General features: G+C 40.2%; 1 protein-coding gene across 2 annotated transcripts in view; it reads left to right on the top strand.

Annotated features, from left to right (window-relative positions):
• AHNAK2 (AHNAK nucleoprotein 2) overlaps positions 1 to 21,234 on the top strand; it is a 60,566-nt gene extending 39,332 nt beyond the window's left edge. For both annotated transcript variants that reach the window (XM_041416841.1, XM_041416933.1), the window contains exons 2-7: positions 7,867 to 7,943; positions 8,700 to 8,789; positions 9,528 to 9,572; positions 10,178 to 10,319; positions 10,671 to 10,846; positions 11,701 to 21,234. In XM_041416841.1, coding sequence (XP_041272775.1) covers positions 7,867 to 7,943; positions 8,700 to 8,789; positions 9,528 to 9,572; positions 10,178 to 10,319; positions 10,671 to 10,846; positions 11,701 to 20,247 — 9,077 coding nt within the window. In that variant the 3' untranslated portion in view covers positions 20,248 to 21,234. The remainder of the gene's footprint in view (positions 1 to 7,866; positions 7,944 to 8,699; positions 8,790 to 9,527; positions 9,573 to 10,177; positions 10,320 to 10,670; positions 10,847 to 11,700) is intronic.
• The last annotated feature ends 141 nt before the right edge of the window (positions 21,235 to 21,375 follow it).

Here is a 21,375-nt window from a genome sequence, read left to right as displayed (position 1 = left end):
TACGCAGGCAGAGAGATCATTTTCCATAAATGCATTCATTTGATTCATTTATAAATTTGAGCAGGGCTGTGCTTTGGCAGTGGAACAGGCAATCTGCTCTAGTAGAAGCCTGAATTCTTGGAAGGGTGAATCAGAGAGGAGAAGGAATGTGGCAAAGTTAATTTTTGTGATCCTTGTGGGCCTTGTCTGCAATAGGCACCCACCTGCCTGTGCTTCTGGGAGAGTCATGGTAGGAGCTGAGTTCACTGCTGTCCAGCAGGGAAGACAGCAGGAATCACCTCCTTGCTCTGAGAGGAAGGCAGATGTGCTGTGCATTTCCTTCCCAAGTCTAGTTTGTTGTATAGGTGAAGGGGTTTCTTTCAGAGGGGAGAAAACTGCAAGATGTCTAATCAATATACTGGATAACCAAATAGCTGCAGAGTAGTTCCCACTAGGGTTTCTGAAGCTGGTAAGCAAGTGAGAGCTCTTCATTTGTAACATGTTCCTGAAAACTTTCTTAAAACTCACATCATCCACTGGGCAGTGACGTTCCAGGAAATTTTATTTGGGTATCCATTCAACTATTTACAGCACAGTAGCAAATCAATTGCAAGTAAAACCAGTATATTCCAAGATATAAAACTTTTGAGAGTCCCAGGAGATAAAACTGTTGAGGATCAGAGTGGATTAGACCAGTATTTATTGCTTTATTTGTCTATGAATTGCTAACTCACTTTCTGTCCAAAAGGGTGGTAAGCAATTATGGTTCAGTCCAGGAGTTTGGGCACACAAAGCAACAATTGCTAAAAAATGATTCCCTTCTCTTATAGTCTTTGTGAGAACAGGCCCTGCAATCTTGGAAAAATCATAATTTATAATTATCAGAGAGAGTTCTGATTCACAGTTATTCCATTATCATAATATTATGCAAGAAAGCACTGTATGAATTCATGCAGGAAGTAAAGCACAGACTGGAAACCCATTCTGCCACATAAAACCTGAGAGAGGAAAACTCCTGCCTAGCACATGCAAGACAGAGACATGGGGCAGGAAGTCACACCTACCCTCCATGCAAACAGACTAAAACTGAGGATGATACAAAACTTGTGCTTCTGAGACAGAACCATGGCCTAGGGGAAGCAGCACCAAACCTCTGGCTGCCTGCTGGGTACCATGAGCATTTATCCTTGTCACTCGTGTTTTAGGTAGGAAGAGGAGGGATGGACCAGGAGAGCCAAATACAGTTGTCTGTCTGCTTTTGCTGTCTCTTTTGGACATCACTCTATTCTAATGTTCTTGCAATAACTTTGGTTAAGAGCTTATTTTCAAATTCTCTGTTACTTGTAGGAAACGTTATTCTGTTTCAGTAAGAGGTGAAATATCAGACTAATGAAATACTTTAGTTAATATTTTTTCCTTGTAGCAGAAGAGTTATGTGGATCTGGCCAAACTACACTTCCTATATAGCCAAGTAACCAATAAATGATGATAGCTAGATGAAAGTCATTAACTCAGGATCTGCAAAATTTCAGTTTGACAGTTGGAAAAAAAAGTCCCCTGTGCTTTTCATGTTAAAATATGACTCAAACTGAGAAGGTCTGTGCAGAGCCCCACCAGAGTGATTTATTTTCACATGCTGAATTGTTCTATGGTTTCTATTAAGTTTATCTTTACCATCAGAGAAAAGGTAGACCACTCTAAGAATCCAGAACTTCTTTCTTCAGCCTTCTTAAAGTTTTGCTCCTGTTGTGAAGTGTGAGTGGGAATGCTTTTAATACTTTTACATCTGTGGGCAGAGCTTATCAATAAACACACACTCATGGGAAAGCCATTCACTCTTCTTTTCATCTGGGGGTTGCTAGTTTCTGTTTTTTATGGTAGTGTTTATATCAGTTCTTAGTTGCCAGTGCTCTTACACATCTTTCCTGATATTAGTCAACCTGTAGAAAATGCTCCATAAAATCCTACAGAGCTCAGTATGGTCTGCAAGGAACCTTAATTCCCGAGACATTTCCCTGCTTGGATGTACTTTGCAGAGCAAAGTACTGTTCCTTTTGATAAAAATAAGTGTTAACTTCATGGACAATCCTCTGGCTGGGCAAGGAGACTCATGATTGTAACTCACATATATATAATGTCTTCAAAAGGTTTTGAGATGAAATGATTTGAAGGCTTTTAATGAAGTACTCTAACAGCGAACAAGGGCAGCTTAACATACCAAGGCAATGAATCAAAACATCTTGTTCATGCCTTGAATGGAAGGAAACTATTCACACACGTTGGTTATTTGGGAGTAGCTGCTCCTTTAGCACGACTGTGGCCGTGCTTTCACTCCCAGGTCTGAGCTGCATTCATCACAGCACAAGTATGCAGCCCCGGGACAGAGTGCAGCCAAGGGGCATTGCCAAACCAGTGCAAAACAAAGGCAGGAGTGTAGCTTGAGCACCGGCCCAGCTGGTTCTGATAGCATCCCGCTGATAACGAGGCCTGTTAAACTCCTTCAGCAGCAAAATCTTTATCTTCATTCCACAGAGCAGTCCTTTGTCTTCATCCCACAGAAATTTCAGGGCTTGGTGAGGAGGGTCCCACTGGCAGCACAGAGCAGAGGGGAAGCACTGAAGGGGCGGTGCTGGTGCTCCCTTTAACACCTTTTTTTTGGAGGCAGAACTGCTGCTTTTTCACTGTGGCAGCCGCTCCGTGCAGGCCTGACGAGCTGGCTCTTCTAGGTGGAGCTGCTGCGTGCCCCGCTGTCTCGCTGGCAGCGGTTCAAGTGAAGTGACAGGACATTCCAGCCGTGGAGGGCTGGGAGAGGCAGCAGCCCTCTCGGTGACAGTGCCCGCATCCCCCGTGGCCATGGAGCCTGCCCAGAGTGACAGCCGAGCATTCCTGCTGCGCTCCGGCCGTGCCCCAGAGCCCTGCCCAGCAGTTGCTGTAACTCAGTCCGTGGGATCTTGCAGCAGGACAATGGAATGAATCTAGGTCTCTGGAATGCACAAGGAAATCTCTGTAGAAGATGAAACTCTTGGGGTTTTTTTTTTTTTGTTTGTTTGTTTTTTGTTTTGTTTGGTTTTTTTTTTTTTTTTGGGGGTTTTTTTTTTTTTTTTTTTTTTTTTTGCTGGTGGTTTTCCCCACCATCACTGGAGCTGTTTTTTGGTGGTTTTCCTCAGCATCACTGGAGCTGTTTACTGGAAATGCCACAAACCTTCTCGAGGTCGCGGTCGGGCCTGCACAGACTGTGCAAGAGCCTGTGCTATAACCGTGCTTAAACCTCACGGCAGCTTCCTTCAGGAACACAGCACATGCATAGCAAGGTTTATTTGCAGACACTTTCAGATTCTTATCTTTGCAGCTGATGCTTGCAGGATCATTTCCCTCCAGCATTACTTGCTTGAAAGTCAGGTGAGCTTACCTATCTGAAAAAGTGCTCTTGAGAGGCCAAGATTAATGTCAGGCATGTGCATAGTGTTCCTGTTATCAAGTGCTTTCCTGAACTGGGACCTGCGATTTAAAATATTCTAAGTATTCTAAGTATTCCCTATTTCAACTCTAAGAAGTGAATCAGAAGGAGCTGCAGGATTTCACGGCAGCACTGCTCAGGAGCTGTGAGAGCTCTGAGGGAGGAGAAGGAATCCCAGTAATTGCGATACCTGCAAGAGAGGGAGAACAAGCTATGGGGGGAAAGTCAGGCACACCATCCATCTGGAGAGAGGGATGTGGTTTTAAAAACAGAAGACTTTCTGGAGAAATGCATTAGCAGTTAGCAGCCATTCATGCATGAGGAATAACAGCCCTGTGTGACAGGGTGCCTGAAGGCAGAGGGACAGACAGACCTGCAGGTACAGGGACTGATGGCTGCAGGAGGACAGGTCTGGTACAGGAGCCAGCTGAAGCTGTCCCTGACAGCAGCCATGCTTTGTTTACAGCAAGACATAAGCCCATGAAGGAGCACGATGAAAACTGCTGACCTACACGTATGAATTCTTTGGAGTGTCAAACACAGTGCCAACCACGACAAGGACATTAAATTATTACTGCTGTTGTTTGTTTTGCAAAAATTCATTCCACCTTCTCCTTATTAATGACACAAATGAGGTTATGTGTCCAGAGCATGCTTTGCACTGTTAGAAAAGCCCTGATCTAAACATGTCCCAGCCTTGCCCGCATGTCAAGGTGCAAGTTTTTTAACTGGCTATGGACTCAGAGTTATTTCCACAACACTGCACAAACAGAACTGTTAGTTTCTTGTCACAGCTTAGAAATGGTACTTAGCAAATGCCAAAATCCTCGTAAAGAAAAGGCATAGGTTGTGACAAAGCATAAAGAAAAGGCATAGGGTGTGTTATTGTTAATAACAATAAGTGAGTGAGCAAAGCACAAAAGTTCTCACCTGTGGACAGATATTTATCATGGATCAGGTTTCTGTCAAGAGAAATTATGTGTTGAAGTAATGTTGAAGTTGATGCAAGGAAAAGTAATATGCTTAAAGATGAGAGCAGATCAGTTAAATTCACTATTCATATGCAAATATAACTTTAGTACAAAATCTTAAAAATCAAAAAGCCCAAATCTAAGAAGTGCAGAAAAAGGGCTACAGTCTGGGAGCAGGGAAGCTAGAATGATCAGCAAAAGACATTTTTGTTTCTTTTATTAACATCTCTGGTATTTTCATGTACTGTTTTATTTAATTTTGAAGCATACAGATTGCAGGAATTTTATATGGCAGTGTTCCAATTAAAACTAGGTTTCTCTTTATGCAATACATTAAAGCACATTTGATTTAAATTCAATGACACTGTCATACTTGAAATTCATTATATTGTATCAAATGTAATTTTGGAGACTGTTGCCCACTGAATGTGAATACCAAAAAAATAATCTGTTTTTACGTTTTTCCTTCTGGTTTTGTTCAAACAGTCCATCTGGGTTGCTAGGCTAAAGATAAAATAATTTTTAAATAATTGCATTTCAAAAAGCAGATACACATTTCAGTCATATGATATGAAAATGATCCAGCCTATATAACTCCTACTGCTTACTTTCAAAAAATTCCCTTGTTGTGAAGTCAGTCCAGTGGCTATTAGAAGTAGTCACTGATGTAAATTCCATCTTGTTTATGAAAACATTTTGAACAAAGCATTGATTGTCCAGGGTCCATAAAAAAAAGTTAAAATCTATAAAATGTTGGCATTGCTACTATTCAGGGCATGAGAATGACATGCATATAAATCATAGTTTATTGGCACAGGCTTTTCTACTCAGAAAGAAGGCTTTGCTGAAAATGTTCTGTAATGCTTCACTTCTATAGATTTCTTTTGAAAGTATTCTGAATCAGGAAATAATCAGAAGCAAATCTTAGTTTACATTAGGAATCAAGGGCACAAGAAGTCTTTTATGACATGGGTTAACTATCAGAGAGGGGCAGCCTAGGCAGAGTTTGGGGAAATCAGGGTGGATGGAAAAGTCTCAGTGTGAGGCTTTGGGAGGGAAGGTCATCGTGTGTCTGATGCCCCTCCATGCAGCCTCACCCACGTCTCTGTTAGCCCTGGGGACAGTAATATGTTCGTTGATTTTTTCAGGAAAACGCGCTACTATCGCAGTTTAGGAGAGGTGCTGTACTTGCATTGCTCCAGTTCCAGACAATTAAAGTGTCACTGAAGTTACATCAGAGTAAAACAAGAAAAACTGCAGTGAACCACCCTAAGAAGTCTTACAGATGATTCTTTCCTGTTTCTTTTCCAGTAGCAAAATTATTGGCAGCCACCAGGGATCAATGCTGTAGTTAATGTTGGAGTGCTGCACTGAAGAGCAAACACTCCAGCAATCCAAGCAATTTTCTGTTAAGTCATTCTACTGGACTGCAGGGCTTGTGGGTGGGATTCTCCCAAGTGAAAAATATGGCAATGCCACAAGACTAAGTCCTTACTGTTTCTTGGAATTTTAGTAACAGCCATAAAATTTATTGTTGGCACCTGAATCTTAAGAAGCACTAGGCAAATTAAACAATCAAGCATCAATCCTGCAGCTCTTCTCCTCATATGACGCTTATTAAAATACATTTGGTGAAGTGCTTCATGAATGGATTCCAGAATTTTCAAGGAGAAATGCTTCAAATCAGGTTCATAACTCCATGTCTAAATTTTTTAATAAGGTTATGCTATTTTTTCAATTTTTTTGAGCTTCTGAAGACTGCAAATGCCAGAGCTTTTGAAAAAGAAATCAAGCTAAATTTCGAGCAGGTCATTAATCTGAGCTAAAATGTGCATTAAGACCATTTTCTAGAATTTGCTAGAATTGTCCATTGTAGGTGTCAGGACTAGTGCTGTGAAGGCTAAAGGAGGAATGGTCTGGCAGTCCTGATGTGTTCTGGGTTAATCCTAATTCCCTGGAGCTGGACTACTGCAGGAGAGCTGATTATGATGCTGTACATGGCTAATTGGATTGCCTTTTATTTTATCAAGTTTGGAAGCCTGACCCACAGATTGTTAGGGGATATTCCCACTGGAAGCACACTATTTCCTTTCATCTTAACAAAGTAGTGCATCACTGATCACTGGGGCATAACTCTTGCAAAACTTTGCCTGTACTATATAATTTCATCTTCAAAAAATCAAGGAAGAAGTAAACTTAGGAGATCAGAAATCTATGAGGAGTGACCAGCAAAATCCCAGCCTCTTTAACAAGAGCTTGGCAAAGTGTGTAAGTCAGTGATTGCAGACATGACTAAGTCGTGCCATCTTGTCTGCACACACAGTGTGTAATGTCCAGAAATCTTGTGTTCCAGCCCAAGGATTCTCCATTTAAAACAGACAATGAGTGGCACAGTTCTTCTTGTCAGGTTTTTTTTTTTTTTTCTTCTCTGGTTTTTGAGCATATTTTTAAGCCAGAGGATCTGTTTAGGAGAGCCAAAGCTATGTATAGTAATGGCAGTTGCAGAACTGAATGTTGGGGAGCTAGACAGCCTGATGGCTTGGAAAAAACAAGCATGGAGACAGGAAAGAGACATAGTTATTGGGACAAGGACTTGGGCATGGGTGTGAATAGCTGGTGCATTAGGGAATTCAGCCACACTGTCCTCTACTGGCTAAGCCTGGATCTCTGAAAATGTTCTAATTCATGCTGTTTTCATTATTTGGTGCCCAATTTAAAGTGTTTCAAGAGAATCATACTTTCAGACAGCCCATCTCCTTCGCCTTATCTCTGCCTGCCCTCAGTACTTGTAAAAACTAAAAAAACAGTGTCTTCGTACTGTCACAGTTCATGATATTTACTCTCCTCTTCTTAAGACCTTTGTCAGAAGTGAGGAAAAGTTTCAATATGGAGAATTTCAATCAATTAATTGTGAATTAGCAAACTGTTAATTAATGATTCTGTTATTTTAAAGAATAAAACACCTCAGGGCAAAACACTTCAGATTCCCTTTGTACACCTCTCCTTCCCTTTTTCTGGTCTCTAATCCTTCCAAGCCTTCATTGTGGGCTACACTCAGTCCCTGTGGAAAGGTGGGGGCTGGTGCAGGAGACAGGGATCAGCAGATGGTGGATGCTTTTCTTTTTGAAGCTTTTCTAAAGATAGCAGAAATACTTACATCCAGAAATGTAAAGGCTTTTGTGAAGGAGAAAAACCCCCCAACCTTGGAGAAAATGTGGAATTAGAAGTAAACCAGATTATAACCCCTGCCCATGGCTAGTAGGGAGAACTAGATGATCTTTAAGGTCCCTTCCAACCCAAACCATTCTGTGATGCTAGGAATCTAAATTAAGGCAGGCCTTTCCAGTGGCCTGTGCACAGCCCTTGCCGTGCTGCTGCAGGGGGTTTCAGCTTGCAAGCTGACTGCTCTGTGCTCTGTGTGGATCGTGCAGGCACCAACAACCTGTGTGCTGCTTTCAGGTTCTGGACGACAGCTGAGAGCGGCCGAGCCCCCGGGAGATGCTGATGGCGATGCAGATGCAGAGGAGGAAGATTCTGTGAGTTTTTTAGAGTTGAATTTTTTCTGTGATGACAGTTTGGCAAAATGGGATCTTAAATATTTTATTTATGGCTAGGTCTTGCTGGTGGTTTTCCTTCCCATTAAAAATGTTATATTTTAGGATTGTTCTGCCAGCTGAAAACCCAGAAAGATGTTTCAGTGTAAAGGCATCTGCTCTTTGCATGGGTCATTGGCATAAGTTTACTACCAAGACTTAGCAAACTATTATATGGCTTTTAACTACAGTAACTTCAAGGATTTAGACAGTTTAGGTTCCCTATTGTCTGACTGGAGAAGGAAGAATGCCAGTTGCTTGTCAGCAGAAATTCCTGCTGGGACTTTTCCATGGTTTGCTTGCTTATAGAGGGCAAGAAAGTTTGAAGCCATTGGATGCAAAGTTTAGGTGTGCAAATGGAGCAGGGAACGGATTTTTTTTTTTTCACTTTTTCAATTAATACTAATTGATCTGTCCGTTTTCAGTCTGTTCAGTCTGTAGATACATACAATACAAAAAGAAAATCAAAATAAGCTTACCACTGCGTTTTGTCTCTCAGAACTCTGTCCCTTGTGGTTTTGAGTGCTTTATCATGAGAACTGTACTTGTTCTTGACCTAAAAAAAGAGTTATTGGTTATTTTTTATCCACCGTCAGAGAACACTCAGAGAACACAATGGATAGCTAGAGAAACAGTCCTAAAAACGAGTCGCTGTTTAATGTGGATGTTCCTTTACCACTGCTCATGTCTTTTCCACAGGTTAATGAAGTGGCAGTAGAAGACATTCGTCCAAGGCCACAAGGATCCTCTCCAGTTTATGAATATCCCGTAGAAGAAGACTATTTAAAGGCAAGATACTGAATTTTCATGCAGGCATGGCTTTATCAAGTTGATTCAAGAGGCTTTAGCTCCCACAAGTAGCAGAGAGTCACATGCCATAGAATGGGAGATTGCTGCAGCCATATTGTCTTCCTGTCCCAACAAAAACTGCATCTGTGTTCATTGATGGAATTATTTTATGCTGGACTTGCTGACCATGTTCTTGTTTCTTGGCAAGAATATGCATTTGACTTAATTCTGTAAAGGACACAAGGCAGAGAGCATAAAGAAATTATATTGTTTTTCCTGTTAGAATATATGGCTTGAATCTAACTAACAAGTATTTCAAAATTACCTGTACCTCTTGGTCATTCAAAGTTATGGATTTAACTTGTACAGCCATGTTAAGTAGGCAACAGTTTAAAATTCATGCTGAAGTTGAATAAGTAAAAAAAAAAAAAATGTTTACAAAATTGAAAGATGAATGATGTACTACATTAGGACACAGAAAAGCTCCCAGTGTCATAAAACATTTAGTCTCTGACCAAATACAAATTTTGGTACAATGAAGGGAGGCCTTGGCATCTAATTTACTGCTGGGATTAGTATAGTTAAATAATTTATGTTGTACATGGCACTTGATCCTGATTTTGCTCTGTTGCCAGTAAAGTCAGCCTCATTTCTTGCTCTAAACCAGGAATTTCAACTGACTTGTACTTAAGAACACGGTGGCTTCTGAATTTGAAATAATTAAAAATTGTTTTTCAGCTTCAAGAAGCAAACAAAAAACATTCTACAGACAAATCAAAGCAGGTCAGTATAAAAGCACTCTGTAGTTTTAGGTATGAGCCTTGTAAATAGTAAAGTTTGTTAAAACACACAGACATGAATGGGTGGACAGAAGGAAGGACAAATGGTCAAAGAATCACTTTGGACTTGTTTCGACCAGGAACTTCATGAATGGCCAAGTTGTGGCTTGGGCAGGAACCTTGATTTGTCCTATTTGTGGTCCTTCCATAATTCTTTTTAGAATTCTTTCTTTAGCCTTCTCTGATTTGAGTGCAGTACAGCATTAACTCTTATTCTGACTTTTCTGACCCATTGACTTTAATTTGAGTGGTTAACATCTTCACAGAAAATACAATCTTTCAACCGTAAAAGTTTCCACATGTTTCACATTTTAAAATTATAACGTATTTTCCCTATGACCCTGATTCAACATAACCCTAACACACGTGCTTAATTGTAATTTAGAACAGAATCAAACCCGCACTAAGTATATCCTCTATTTTGGATAATCTTTCTTGAGCTATTGAAAATATACCTGAGGAGACTAAGATTTTTATTGTAGAACAACTTAGAACCCTTTATTACAAATGAATAAAAAATGATACATTCACATATTTTTCCATCTCTAGGAGACAATGGAAGTGACCCTGAAAACAGAAGTGGAAGCTGGAGCTAGTGGTTTTAGTGTGAAAGGTGGAGGAAATGAAGGAATATTTATTAAAAAAGTGCTTAAGGAATCTCCTGCTTCAAAAATATTTAGTCTTAGAGAAGGTACAGTCTGATTTTTTATTTTGTTTTGATTTTATTCTGTATCTTTAAATAATGAGAATTGTAGCTGTGTGGTCTGCCATTTCTTTAGGTGTCAGAAATAGTAGATTTCAAACCAACTAATGTTATCTGTGAGCTTAACCTGTCCATATTAATAATTTCTAAGATCACTTTCTTGAACAATAATGAAATGTGATTTTTTTTGTACACTGTAAAAAAATCAGTTTTCACTGGAACACTAAATAAGACACACAGAAAGTAGTATATACAAAACTAAAATGGAAAACAAAAAACAATTGAGAAAATGATAAGAAAACACAAAGTAATTAAAATTATGTATTACTCTGCTTACAGGTGATCAGCTTCTAAGTGCTACAATATTTTTTGATAACATCAAATATGAAGATGCACTCAAGATTCTCCAATATTCCGAGCCATACAGAGTCCAATTCAGCCTCAAAAGAAAAATTGCCGTGCAAGAAGATCTGGAACACTCTTTGGGCCAGCACAAAAAGGAAAGGATAGGCCAGGTAGATTTCTGATTAATTTACAAAGTTTGGGTAACATACTATAGTAATGTGCTGTGTGGAAATAGATGATAAAACACACGCTTGTGTCTTCTTAAGACTTACAAGTGTGTTTAAAGTTACTAGCGTGAATATTCATGATTTTAAAAAATCCCACACAATATTTGCAGCTTTTTAAATATCTTGATTTTTGTCTATGGATATGGATATCTATGGATTTTATATAAATCCACAATCTTGTTTGAGGGTATGAAAATATTCTTTAGCGAGTCAGCATTTTTTAATTGTTAATTGTCCACTGATGGAACAGACTGGGGTAATCTCTGTAATACTTATAATAAGTATGTTCAAAAATGTAAAATATCAGTAAAAATTTTTATCCAAAACTCCTCTGTAAGGCTTTTCTATTAAAAAAAAAAAATCTGTGTTTAACCAGTGATATTTTGACAGATCTCTTAATAGGTTTCCATCAACATAAAAATTATATTTTCTTCATATACATGTACATAAATGCTATATGTAACATATATTTGTACAGGCATATATATATATATATATATATATATATATATATATATATACACACACATATAGAAACCTCTGTTTACTATAATGTCTTGATGTCTTGCTTGCAAGGAATTAAAATCTTCAGAAATCCATATATTACAGTCAATTTGTTTTATGTAATTTCTGCATGACATTGCCCATTTTTATAATCTTCAGGATTTTTAATATAATAAGTAGATACTACTAATAAAAATAACATTTTTATACATGTTTTATGGTATGTTTTTTATTTTATGTTGCACCTATATTTAGGTTACTTCTAATCTTCTGACTACTATTTGTTCTTTTAGGAAAAAGAATTCAGTGAGAGCATTCCTGAAGAAACACTGCATGTTTCAGGAAAATCCATTTCAGAAGAAGACAGAGAAACATTAATTGTAAGCCAAAGGGTAGGAAGAAGTAAGAGACCTAAAAAAGATAGATTATCGTGGCCAAAATTTCAATCAATCAAAAATAAAAAGATACTGAGGCACAGAAGATCTCATAGTACATCAGATGCGTATGAGCCTGCTTTGCAGGACATTTCCCCTACAAGCACGGACACAGAGTCTCAATTTCCACAAGAGGTCCATGCCAAAGAGAAAAAAGGAAGCCAAAGGAAGCTGAAGTTCCCTAGCATTGGATTCAGAATGCACAGGTCCAAACCAGAACCACAAGAGAAGCAAAAAAAAGAAACAAAAACGACACTGATCTCTGAAAGAGAAAAAATATATAAAGATGATATAAGCCTGGAAAATCCTGAAATCTTAACTGTTGAATATACCACATCTCCTGCTTATGAAATGAAAATGGGGGAGGAACATGAAACTTTAGCAAAAGACTTAAAAGAGATTAAAAATGGCATTCCATCTCATGTAAAACAATGCCCTGAAGTTGAAATAAGCATTAAAAAAGACAAGGAAGCAAAATCAAAAGTTAGTGTACCTGAAGTACCAGACATAACAACAGAGATACCAAAGCCTAGTTTAGAAACTGCTGATCTGAAGGTAAGCCCAACTAAAAAATCACCACAAGCCTCATCAAAATCCCGAAAAAAGAAACAGAAAGGAACAGCAGATAAAAAAGATGGAGAAGGTGGAATTAACATAGACTTGATGGGTCACTATACTAAAGGATCTGTACAGGTAAAAGGCCTAGAAATTGGCACCGCTAAAGCAGAAATACAGGCATCTGACACACTGGAATCAGGAGAAAAACAAGCAGAAGAAGACACACAAATACTAAATTATGGAATTTCAGTGCCCAAAAGAAAAGAGACAGAGAAGGACACTACCAAACAGGGAAGTGACATTCCACAGTCAGGACCAGAAAAAATAGCTGATATAACTTCAGAGGACAGCAGGAATTTCAATGTGAAAACTCTTATGCCAGATTCAGAATCAGACGTATCTTCTTGGAAAATGCAAATGCCGTCATTCAAAGTGGCCAAAGCACCTAAGACTGACATGAAAATAACAAGAGAAGAAAGCAAAGAGGACACAGAAGGTCGTGTAAGAAAGGAAAGGATGGAGGACGATGGCGTACTCACAAATGACAAAGCCTTCAATATGGAAATTGGAATGAAGAGAGAAGAAAAAGATATAGAGGGGAAAGAAAGCAAATTCAGACTACCAAAATTAAAATTCCCTACATTTACCTGGTCAATTGCCAAGGAACAAACAGCCCAGCCTGAAGAAGAGATAAGTGAAGGGGATATAAAAGTGCAAACCCTAGAAAATGCAGGAGGACTTCAGGTAAGTGGACCAGCAGAAGAAATTACACTTCCAAGTGCTGAAACAAAAATAGGAATATCCGTGGAAAAAATAGATGAAAACTATATAACACAAAACCTTGAAGGACAGTTGCAGAGTCCCAAAACAAAACCAATAAAAATTTCCCCAATACAAATTAAAACCGAAGATAGAAAGGGAAAAATATGTACTTTACAAACAGAAAATGAAATACTGAAAAGTGAATTGAATAAAAAATCAAAAGATGAAATTTCAGAAATAACACCATCGAATATCAAAGCTCCCAAGATGGACATCAGCCTGCCCTCTGTCGACGTCAGCCTTCCCCAGGCCAGCGTCGACCTGCAGGCGCCCGAGGCCACTCTCAGCCTTGAAGGAGACGCCAAAGTCCCAGAGAAGGAGGCCGCCAAGACCAAGGACGGCAAGTTCAAGATGCCCAAGTTCGGCATGCCTTCCTTTGGCTGGTCCAGCAGCAGAGAGCCCAAGGGCACCGTGGCCGCCGAGGTGGACGTCAGCCTCCAGAAGCCTGAGGTGACGGTGCCTTCCGGAGCCACCGAAGTGGAGGTGACCCTGCCCGCGGCTGATATCCAAGCGCCCGGTGTGGAGGTGACCGTCGAGACGGCCACGGTAGCAGCAGAGGGTGAGAAAGGCCGATTCAAGATGCCCGACGTCAAGATGCCCAGCGTCAAGCTGCCCAAAGTCAAAGCTCCCCAGGCGCAGGTCAGCCTGCCCAAGGCCGAGGTCTCGCTGCCCAAAGGCCAGGAGGGCGAAGTCGCCCTGCAGGGCCCCGAGGCCGAAGCCAGCCTGGAGGTGGCCGCTGGCAAAGCTGAGGGCGGCGGCATGAAAATACACATGCCCAAAGTCAAGGTGCCCAGCGTAGTCTTCTCCAAGCCCACCGTCAAGTCTCCAAAAATGGACGCAGACGTCAGCCTCCCGCAGGCAGAGCTCAAGGCCGCCGACGCCGACATCACTGTCACGGCCCCCGACGTCAAGCTGCCCTCGGTCGAAGGCTCCCTCGAGCTGCAAGCGCCCGACGTAGACCTCAAAGCGCCCTCCGCCGAAGGCAAGCTCGAGCTGGAAGGCACGGGCCTGAAAGGCAAGCTCAAGATGCCCAAGTTTGACAAACCCAAATTCACAGTATCCTCCCCCAAGGCCGAGGCGCCCACAGCCGAGGTCAGCCTGCCCAGCGCAGAGGTCGAGCTCCCGTCCGCCACCGTGACGGCTGCAGGGGAGGGCACCGGCGTGAAGCTGGAGAAGCCCTCCCTCAAGATGCCCAAAGCTGACATCAAAGCTCCCAAGGTGGACATCAGCCTCAGCACTGTGGACGTCAGCCTTCCCAAGGACAGCGTCGACCTGCAGGCGCCCGAGGCCACTCTCAGCCTTGAAGGAGACGCCAAAGTCCCAGAGAAGGAGGCCGCCAAGACCAAGGATGGCAAGTTCAAGATGCCCAAGTTTGGCATGCCTTCCTTTGGCTGGTCCAGCAGCAGAGAGCCCAAGGGCACTGTGGCCGCCGAGGTGGACATTACTCTCAAGGAGCCTGAAGGTACGGTGCCGTCAGGAACCGCCAATGTACATGTGACATTTTCTGACTCTGAAATCCAGCCGCCCAGTTTTGATATTCCCCTCGATTCTTGTACTGGTAAAGAGGAGGAAGTTGGTAAATCTAAAAGCTCTGTATTTAGAATGCCTAAAATTTCTGTTTCTAAAAGTTTCAAACCTCATGCAGAAAGACAGTCAGGGTGTGATATTTCTGTTTCAGAAACGCTTTGTTATTCTTTAACAGAGGAAAGTTCTTCTGTTCTTTCTGAGAGTGTTGAACCAAAGCGTTTGTCTGTTGTTAAGGGTGGCAGTGTGTCTAAAAGTACTAAATTCAGAGTTCCTAGCATTGGTTTCTCTAAATCTGAAGTGACTTCATCTAATATTGATCTGGAGTCCTCATTACAAAAGGGGGATATTACTCTTACTAAATACCAAACTAATCTAACAGAATCAGAATCAAAAATAGCATCTCTTGCTGAGGAAAATCTTTCAGATTTTGAAATTTTAAGTGAAGATGGTTCTGAAGATCAGGGAGGTTTTAAGCTAGAGGGCAAAACCACATCTGCTGAAATGTCTTTGATTGACACAGAGATCACAGTTAAAATTCCTAAATTCCGAAAACCCAAATTCAGAATTCGATCTAAGGGAAAAGCATCTGAAAGTGATATTGGTTCCAACGTGGAATCTGAAATTTTCAAGGGAAGGATAACATCTGATATGACTGATCCTGATACTGAAAAACCAGCTCAAATCTCTGATGCCCATCTTGGTGTAAAGTTGCATAAGCCTTCACTTGAAGTTGTTCTGGATGCACCAACAATGGATCCAAATCTCTCATCCTTGGAGGTTACTTTGCCAAACTTAGAAGCAGAAATCCATGGGCCAGATTTAGAGTGCAAGGCAGAACAGGAAGTAGTTAAAGGAGAGAAGGGTACTGAGGAGAAAGAAAACAAATTTAAATCATCAAAATTGAAACTGCCTTCATTTAAGTGGTCACCAAAGAAAGAAGCTTTTGCTCCTTCTCATGTTGAGGGACATCTGGAAGGACCCGCTTTGTCTACCTTATCTGGAGATATGGGATCTGAATTAACTTCTCCTGCTCCTGAGAATCAATACCTTCATGAAGAATTGGATACAACAGAAAAAGACGGTGAAAAGGCCAAAACCAAGAAGTCCCAATTTACCATGCCAAAGATCTCATTCCCTAAAATTAAGGGTCAGAAAGTACAGGTCTCTCTGCCTGTACTGGAAACTGATGTATCTGGAGCCAAACAAGAAAAAGAAGGGGTTTCTGTTCAGAAATCTGAGAAAGGAAGCAGTGGAGAAGTTGCAGGACTGTGCATAGAAGTTCCTACAGTTACAATCCCAACTTTGGAATTTTCCAAACCAGAAGCCAAAGCTCCCAAAATAGAGATGGATATTAGCATGCCTACAGGTGAGGTCAAAGTTTCTACATGTGAAGGAGATGAGCTGACACTGAAATCAGCTGCTGCTAATGCCAGCCTCTCCACCTCAAATATTAAGATGATACCTGAAGGTTCGCTTGACTTGAAGAGTCCTGACATAAGTGTTGAAAGAACAAGTGAAATTGCTGAGGGTGATGTAGAGATAAAAGCTGAAGGTTCTGAAGGGAAAACAAAAATGTCTAAATTCCAAATGCCAAAGGGAGGAATTACACTTTCTAAAGGGAAAAGATCAGAAAAGGATGCTGGCCAATCCAAATCAGAAGTCAAGGTTCCCCAGCTAAAAGCAACAGTAGAAATATCTGACATTGCTGTTGAGGCACCAGGCTTGAAGGTGGAATGTGGCACAGAAATGGGGACTTACAGCCCTGAAGCCAAAATTACCAAAACTGACAGTAAGACATCAGAGACTGATGTTCACCTCCCATCAGCTGACATTCCTATTCCAAAAACAGACAGTGGTATTCAGGATTCAGATGCAGCAGTAAAGATCAAGGGGGAAATAAAGCAAGATGGAGACGGAGAAGAGAAAGAAGGACATTTCAAAATGCCCAAATTCAAACTTCCATCCTTCAGTTGGTCACCAAAGAAGGAAGCAAGTGTTAAATCTGATTCTGGAGCAAATCTGGAAGACCAAAAGCTTGCTGTCATGTCAAGCAGAACAGACACAGAAATGAAAGGAACTGCAACTGATAATCAAGGTAGTGGGCCAGACCTTGACCTGGAAATAGCTGCAGGAAAAGTTGAAGAAAAAAGTCCAGTTAAAAAGCCTCAATTTGTCATGCCTAAAATTTCACTCTCCAAGATCAAGGTTCCAAAATCTCAAAAAGTTGAAGGTGATTCTACTTTTCCTAAAACAGAAATAGAGGGTGATGATTCTATCAAGATACCTGATATAGAAAAAAGTCATCCTGAAGGGACTGAAGAAGGGGCACAAATCAGCATAAAACTGGCTGACACTACAGTCCACGCTCTGGAATTTTCCAGAGTAGAAACTGAAGCCTCTAAAACTGAAATAACAGCCAGCTCTGCAAAGATTGATGCTTCTTTGACTCCCTCAGAAGGGAGTTTTCAACAGGTTGACGTAAAAATAAGTTCTACCAATGAATGTAGCATTCAAAAAACAGGTACTAAACTCCCCAAAGGAGAAGCTTCAGTTGATTTGAAGAGCCCTTGTATATTAACAGAAAGCTCATCAGTTGTGGATGGAAAAACAGTGAAATTGGAAGGTCATGAAGGGAAGATTAAAATGCCCAAATTCCAGAAGACAAAGTTTGGAATCTCCCGAACAAAAGGGAAAGTCCCAGAGACAGAAATCAGCTCTCCAAAAATAGAAGCTGAGCTACCCCAACTAAGAACAACAAATGAAATTGCTGACATTGCTGTGGGAGTTCCAGCATCAGAACTTATATCTGATATGTCAGATCCTGGAGTAGTTGATGGTAAGATAAAAACACCCCAATCTCTGATGGATGGCATTAAAGATGCAAAGGTAGACATAAGCACCCAGTCAGTGTCTAAACCAAAGACAGAGGGAGTTAGTGAGAGTCTTGAGGAGAAGGAAATCAAATTAAAAGAACATGAAATAAAAGCTGAAGAAGTTCAGGCTGAAGAACATCAGGGATGGTTTAAAATGCCAAAATTCAGAATACCTGCATTTGGCAGGTCATCCTTAAAGGAAAAAAAAAGTGATGCCAATATTGAAAGTATGGAAAAAGCTCAGGCAAGTATTCCTTCTGCTAAAGTACAAACTGAAACAAGTGTTCCTGAAAATACCTTCTCATTACCACATGCAGTTGCTGAAATTACTATTGGAAAAGAAGGGATTCAAAAATTAGGAGATTCTGTGAAGAGTCCTAATGTTGGCTTGCCAAAGATTGAAGGAGATATTTCATTATCCACAGAAAGAACAGATAGTAGAGTGAGTATTCCACAAACTGAAACTTACGCAGATGTAGTTAAGCGTAGTGCTGATGGACATACTTCAGAAATCACAGTGTCTGCAGCAGAATTGTCTAAATCATACCCAAGTGCTTCAGAAACTGACAAAGACAAGAGTTCAACAAATAAATTTCCTACGTGTACTGTGACATCTCCAGAGCATAAAGGCAAATCACAGGATATAAATGTCCAAAAGGTAGAAAGTTCCATGAAGTTAGAGACATCAGGGGTAGGATGCAAACCATCATCAGCTGAAATTACTCTGGATGCAACACAGAAGAAAATAGATGTTAATCTTCCAAAGGAAGAGCTAGATATTCAAAACAAACAGGCAGCAATTAAAAAAGGAAAGATAAAGGGTGAGGTGAAAATCATAGGAAAAGAGAGTGAAGAAAGTCACTTAAAAAGGACTATGTGTGAATGGTCTACAACAAAAGGATCAGAAGATGGTACTTACGTTACTGCTAAGCTGGAAGATCTAAAGGTAGAAGTTCCAACAGTGAAGACAGATGTTAAAATTACTGAAGTAGATCCTGAAATGAAATTTCGAGTGAAAAGTGTTGACAAGGATGTGTTTGCAGGAGTGGAAGTGCAAGTAGAAGACAGAGCAGAAACAAGTAAAATTAAAGCATACAAGTTTAAGATTCCAAGGTTTGGAATGTTGCATTCTGAAATCAGGGGGTTTGAAGATGATACCCATTTGCCAAAGTCAGAAGCTGATTCAGCACCTAAAAGTGAAAGAGGCACAGCAGAAATGCAGTTACCAAAACCAGAAGAATCAATTGGCCTGAAAAGTCCAGCTCTAGATCATATAGAAGCATCTGCCAGCATAACAGGGGAAACAGTGGACCGAACACAAGGTGTCCCAGAAGTAAGTGTAAGAATTCCCAAACTAAAAATACCAAGATTCACTTTCAGAACTTCCCCAATTGAAGCTGATGTTTCACTGTCAAAAGTAGTAACAGATCCGAAGGGATCTAGTACTGACATTGAAATAGTGCAACTGCAAGCAAGCTCTGCTATCCTTGAAGAAACACCAGGAGCTGTAGAGGGGAGTGTTCAAAAAGCAAAAAGCAAAATTTTAACTCTGACTGAACCTGACATTAAAACAGCACAAATGACAGCCACCATAGAGTCCTCTCTTTCAAGTGCAGGGCAAGACATTCATTGGTCTTATACAGAGGGCCAAGAAGTAAGTGAAAAAGTAGAACCTGAACATGTTGCTATTGAGCGGTGTGAGATTTACACTACTGAAATACTGAAAGAATCAGAGATTCTGTCATCAGAGGTCAAAACTGCCACTTTGGGATTCTCATTGCTCAAGGCCAAGTTGCCTGAATCACACAGTGATTTAGACATGCTGATCCAGCAGCCATCTCCAACAGGAGATGCATCAGTGAGAAAACCTACAGGTGCTGGTGAAAGCTTTGGAGTAGCAGCACAGAGAACTGGCAGTGCTGAGCTTAAACTATCCGACAAACCACACCACGAGTCTGAAGAATCGAGAGGAAAAGTAAGTTTGTCAAAGTTAAAAACATCTGTTGCTGAAGTAAAGGGTTCCAGTAAACTTGAAGAGAGTTTTCCTGATAAACCACCAGAGGGAATAACTGCAGCTCCTCTCTCTGAAGATGAAGATGTAGTTGAAGCAGTGGAAGGTGAAGAAAAAGACACAACCAATGAGAAAGAAAAGACTGATAGTAAAAGATCTCCTGGAAGATTTAAATTTTGGCTTCCAAATATTGGCTTTTCATCTTCTGGGGATGAAACAAGCACAGATGCAAAAGCAGAAATAAAAAAATCGGTTCCAGAAGATGTGAAACCTGCTGACACATCAGATGATTCCTCTAAGCAGGCTGAAAAAGCTGGATGGTTTAGATTTCCCAAGCTTGGTTTCACATCTCCTTCCAAAAAGGCTAAGTCTGTTGATAAAGAAGAGGTGGGTCATAAAGAGGGAAGACTCTCAGATGAAGATAGTCCAACAGATAAGCCAGATGTGTTTTTTGATGCACAAGAAAGCTTATCACCTAAAGAAATAGGAGAAGGTGAAAAAGCTGAAACTGACGGGGCCTCATCTATCGTGACATCTTCAGCAAGAACTGAACTAATCTTGTTGGAGGAAGAAAAAGATAGTAAATCTAATATTGCTGGAGATACAACCAAATGAAGGTTGTATTTTTGCAATCCTCAATCCTCCATGAAAACAAAATAATCCACAGAAGAGAATGTTTTCCTGATTTTCTGCTAACTGAAAATTAAAACCCAAGGTTAGTATTCATGAAAACACTTGAACAGAATTTACTAAATTCAAATTTTCAAGTTCATGGATGTACGAGATTGTACACTAATAATAAGAATTACTTCTTCATATCTACCCCAAGGACAACAATTATGACATGTGCAGATGAGCCCATAGGTTGAGCAAAGTCTGGGTAGATACCAGAACCATGAAAGTAAATAATTGAAAGGCTCAACAGTACCAAAAGACTTGTTAAAGAGGCTTTTCAAAACACATCAGTTATATTTAGATTACAGATTGTTTTCAGAATGGGCTCTAAACTATTATGAGAACTATACTTACCTGTTTAGATTTGGGAACTTTCTGATCTACTTTTGCTTTGTTATTAAAATGTTTTTTTCTTTATTTCAGCTAAGGTAGTATATATATTCCACAAACATTTTAAAATATAAAAATTAAATATTAGTGTAGAAAGACTAATGCTTTGCCTCTTCCTCTCTTCTCATTTTTTTTGTTGTTGTGGCAGGTCATATTTAGCCTTACAATATTAAAAAAATAAAACCAAACAGCAAAAACCAACAGAATAATTTCAAGACCAAAAACCATGCAACTAAATCATGTTTGTAAGATACCAGAATAAAACATGCTTCCAAAGAATATTATTCAAATGTGGATAAATAAATTTTAATGTATATACTTATGGGATAGTTAAATGCTTAGAATGATCTGCCACACTGGTGGAATTGCTTCAGAGATTTTCTGGGAAAGGAGGTGTATATAATTATTTGCTCTTTTGTTTATATTAACGCTTCTCTCAAGTGCACAATGAAAACCAGGGGGGCATACGTGACAGCCTTCACATGTACCATTAAAACACTGTATTCTTAATTCACAATAAACTCACTATACAAATAATAACTTGAGTAGCGTGAGTTACTGACATTTCTGATTTGGAAAATCCCAGCTTAAATTTGCAGAAGTTTACATGTACTTCTCTGTCTGCTGAGGTGGATGCATAATGACAGCACAGTTCCTAAATACAGGGGTAAGGGAGAA

This window comes from Onychostruthus taczanowskii, unplaced genomic scaffold (genome assembly GCF_017590055.1).
Source record: "Onychostruthus taczanowskii isolate IOZ18803 unplaced genomic scaffold, ASM1759005v1 scaffold1, whole genome shotgun sequence".
Taxonomy (NCBI): domain Eukaryota; kingdom Metazoa; phylum Chordata; class Aves; order Passeriformes; family Passeridae; genus Onychostruthus; species Onychostruthus taczanowskii.
The sequence above is the reverse complement of the archived record's forward strand: the minus strand, read 5'-3'. Positions and strand labels throughout refer to the sequence as shown.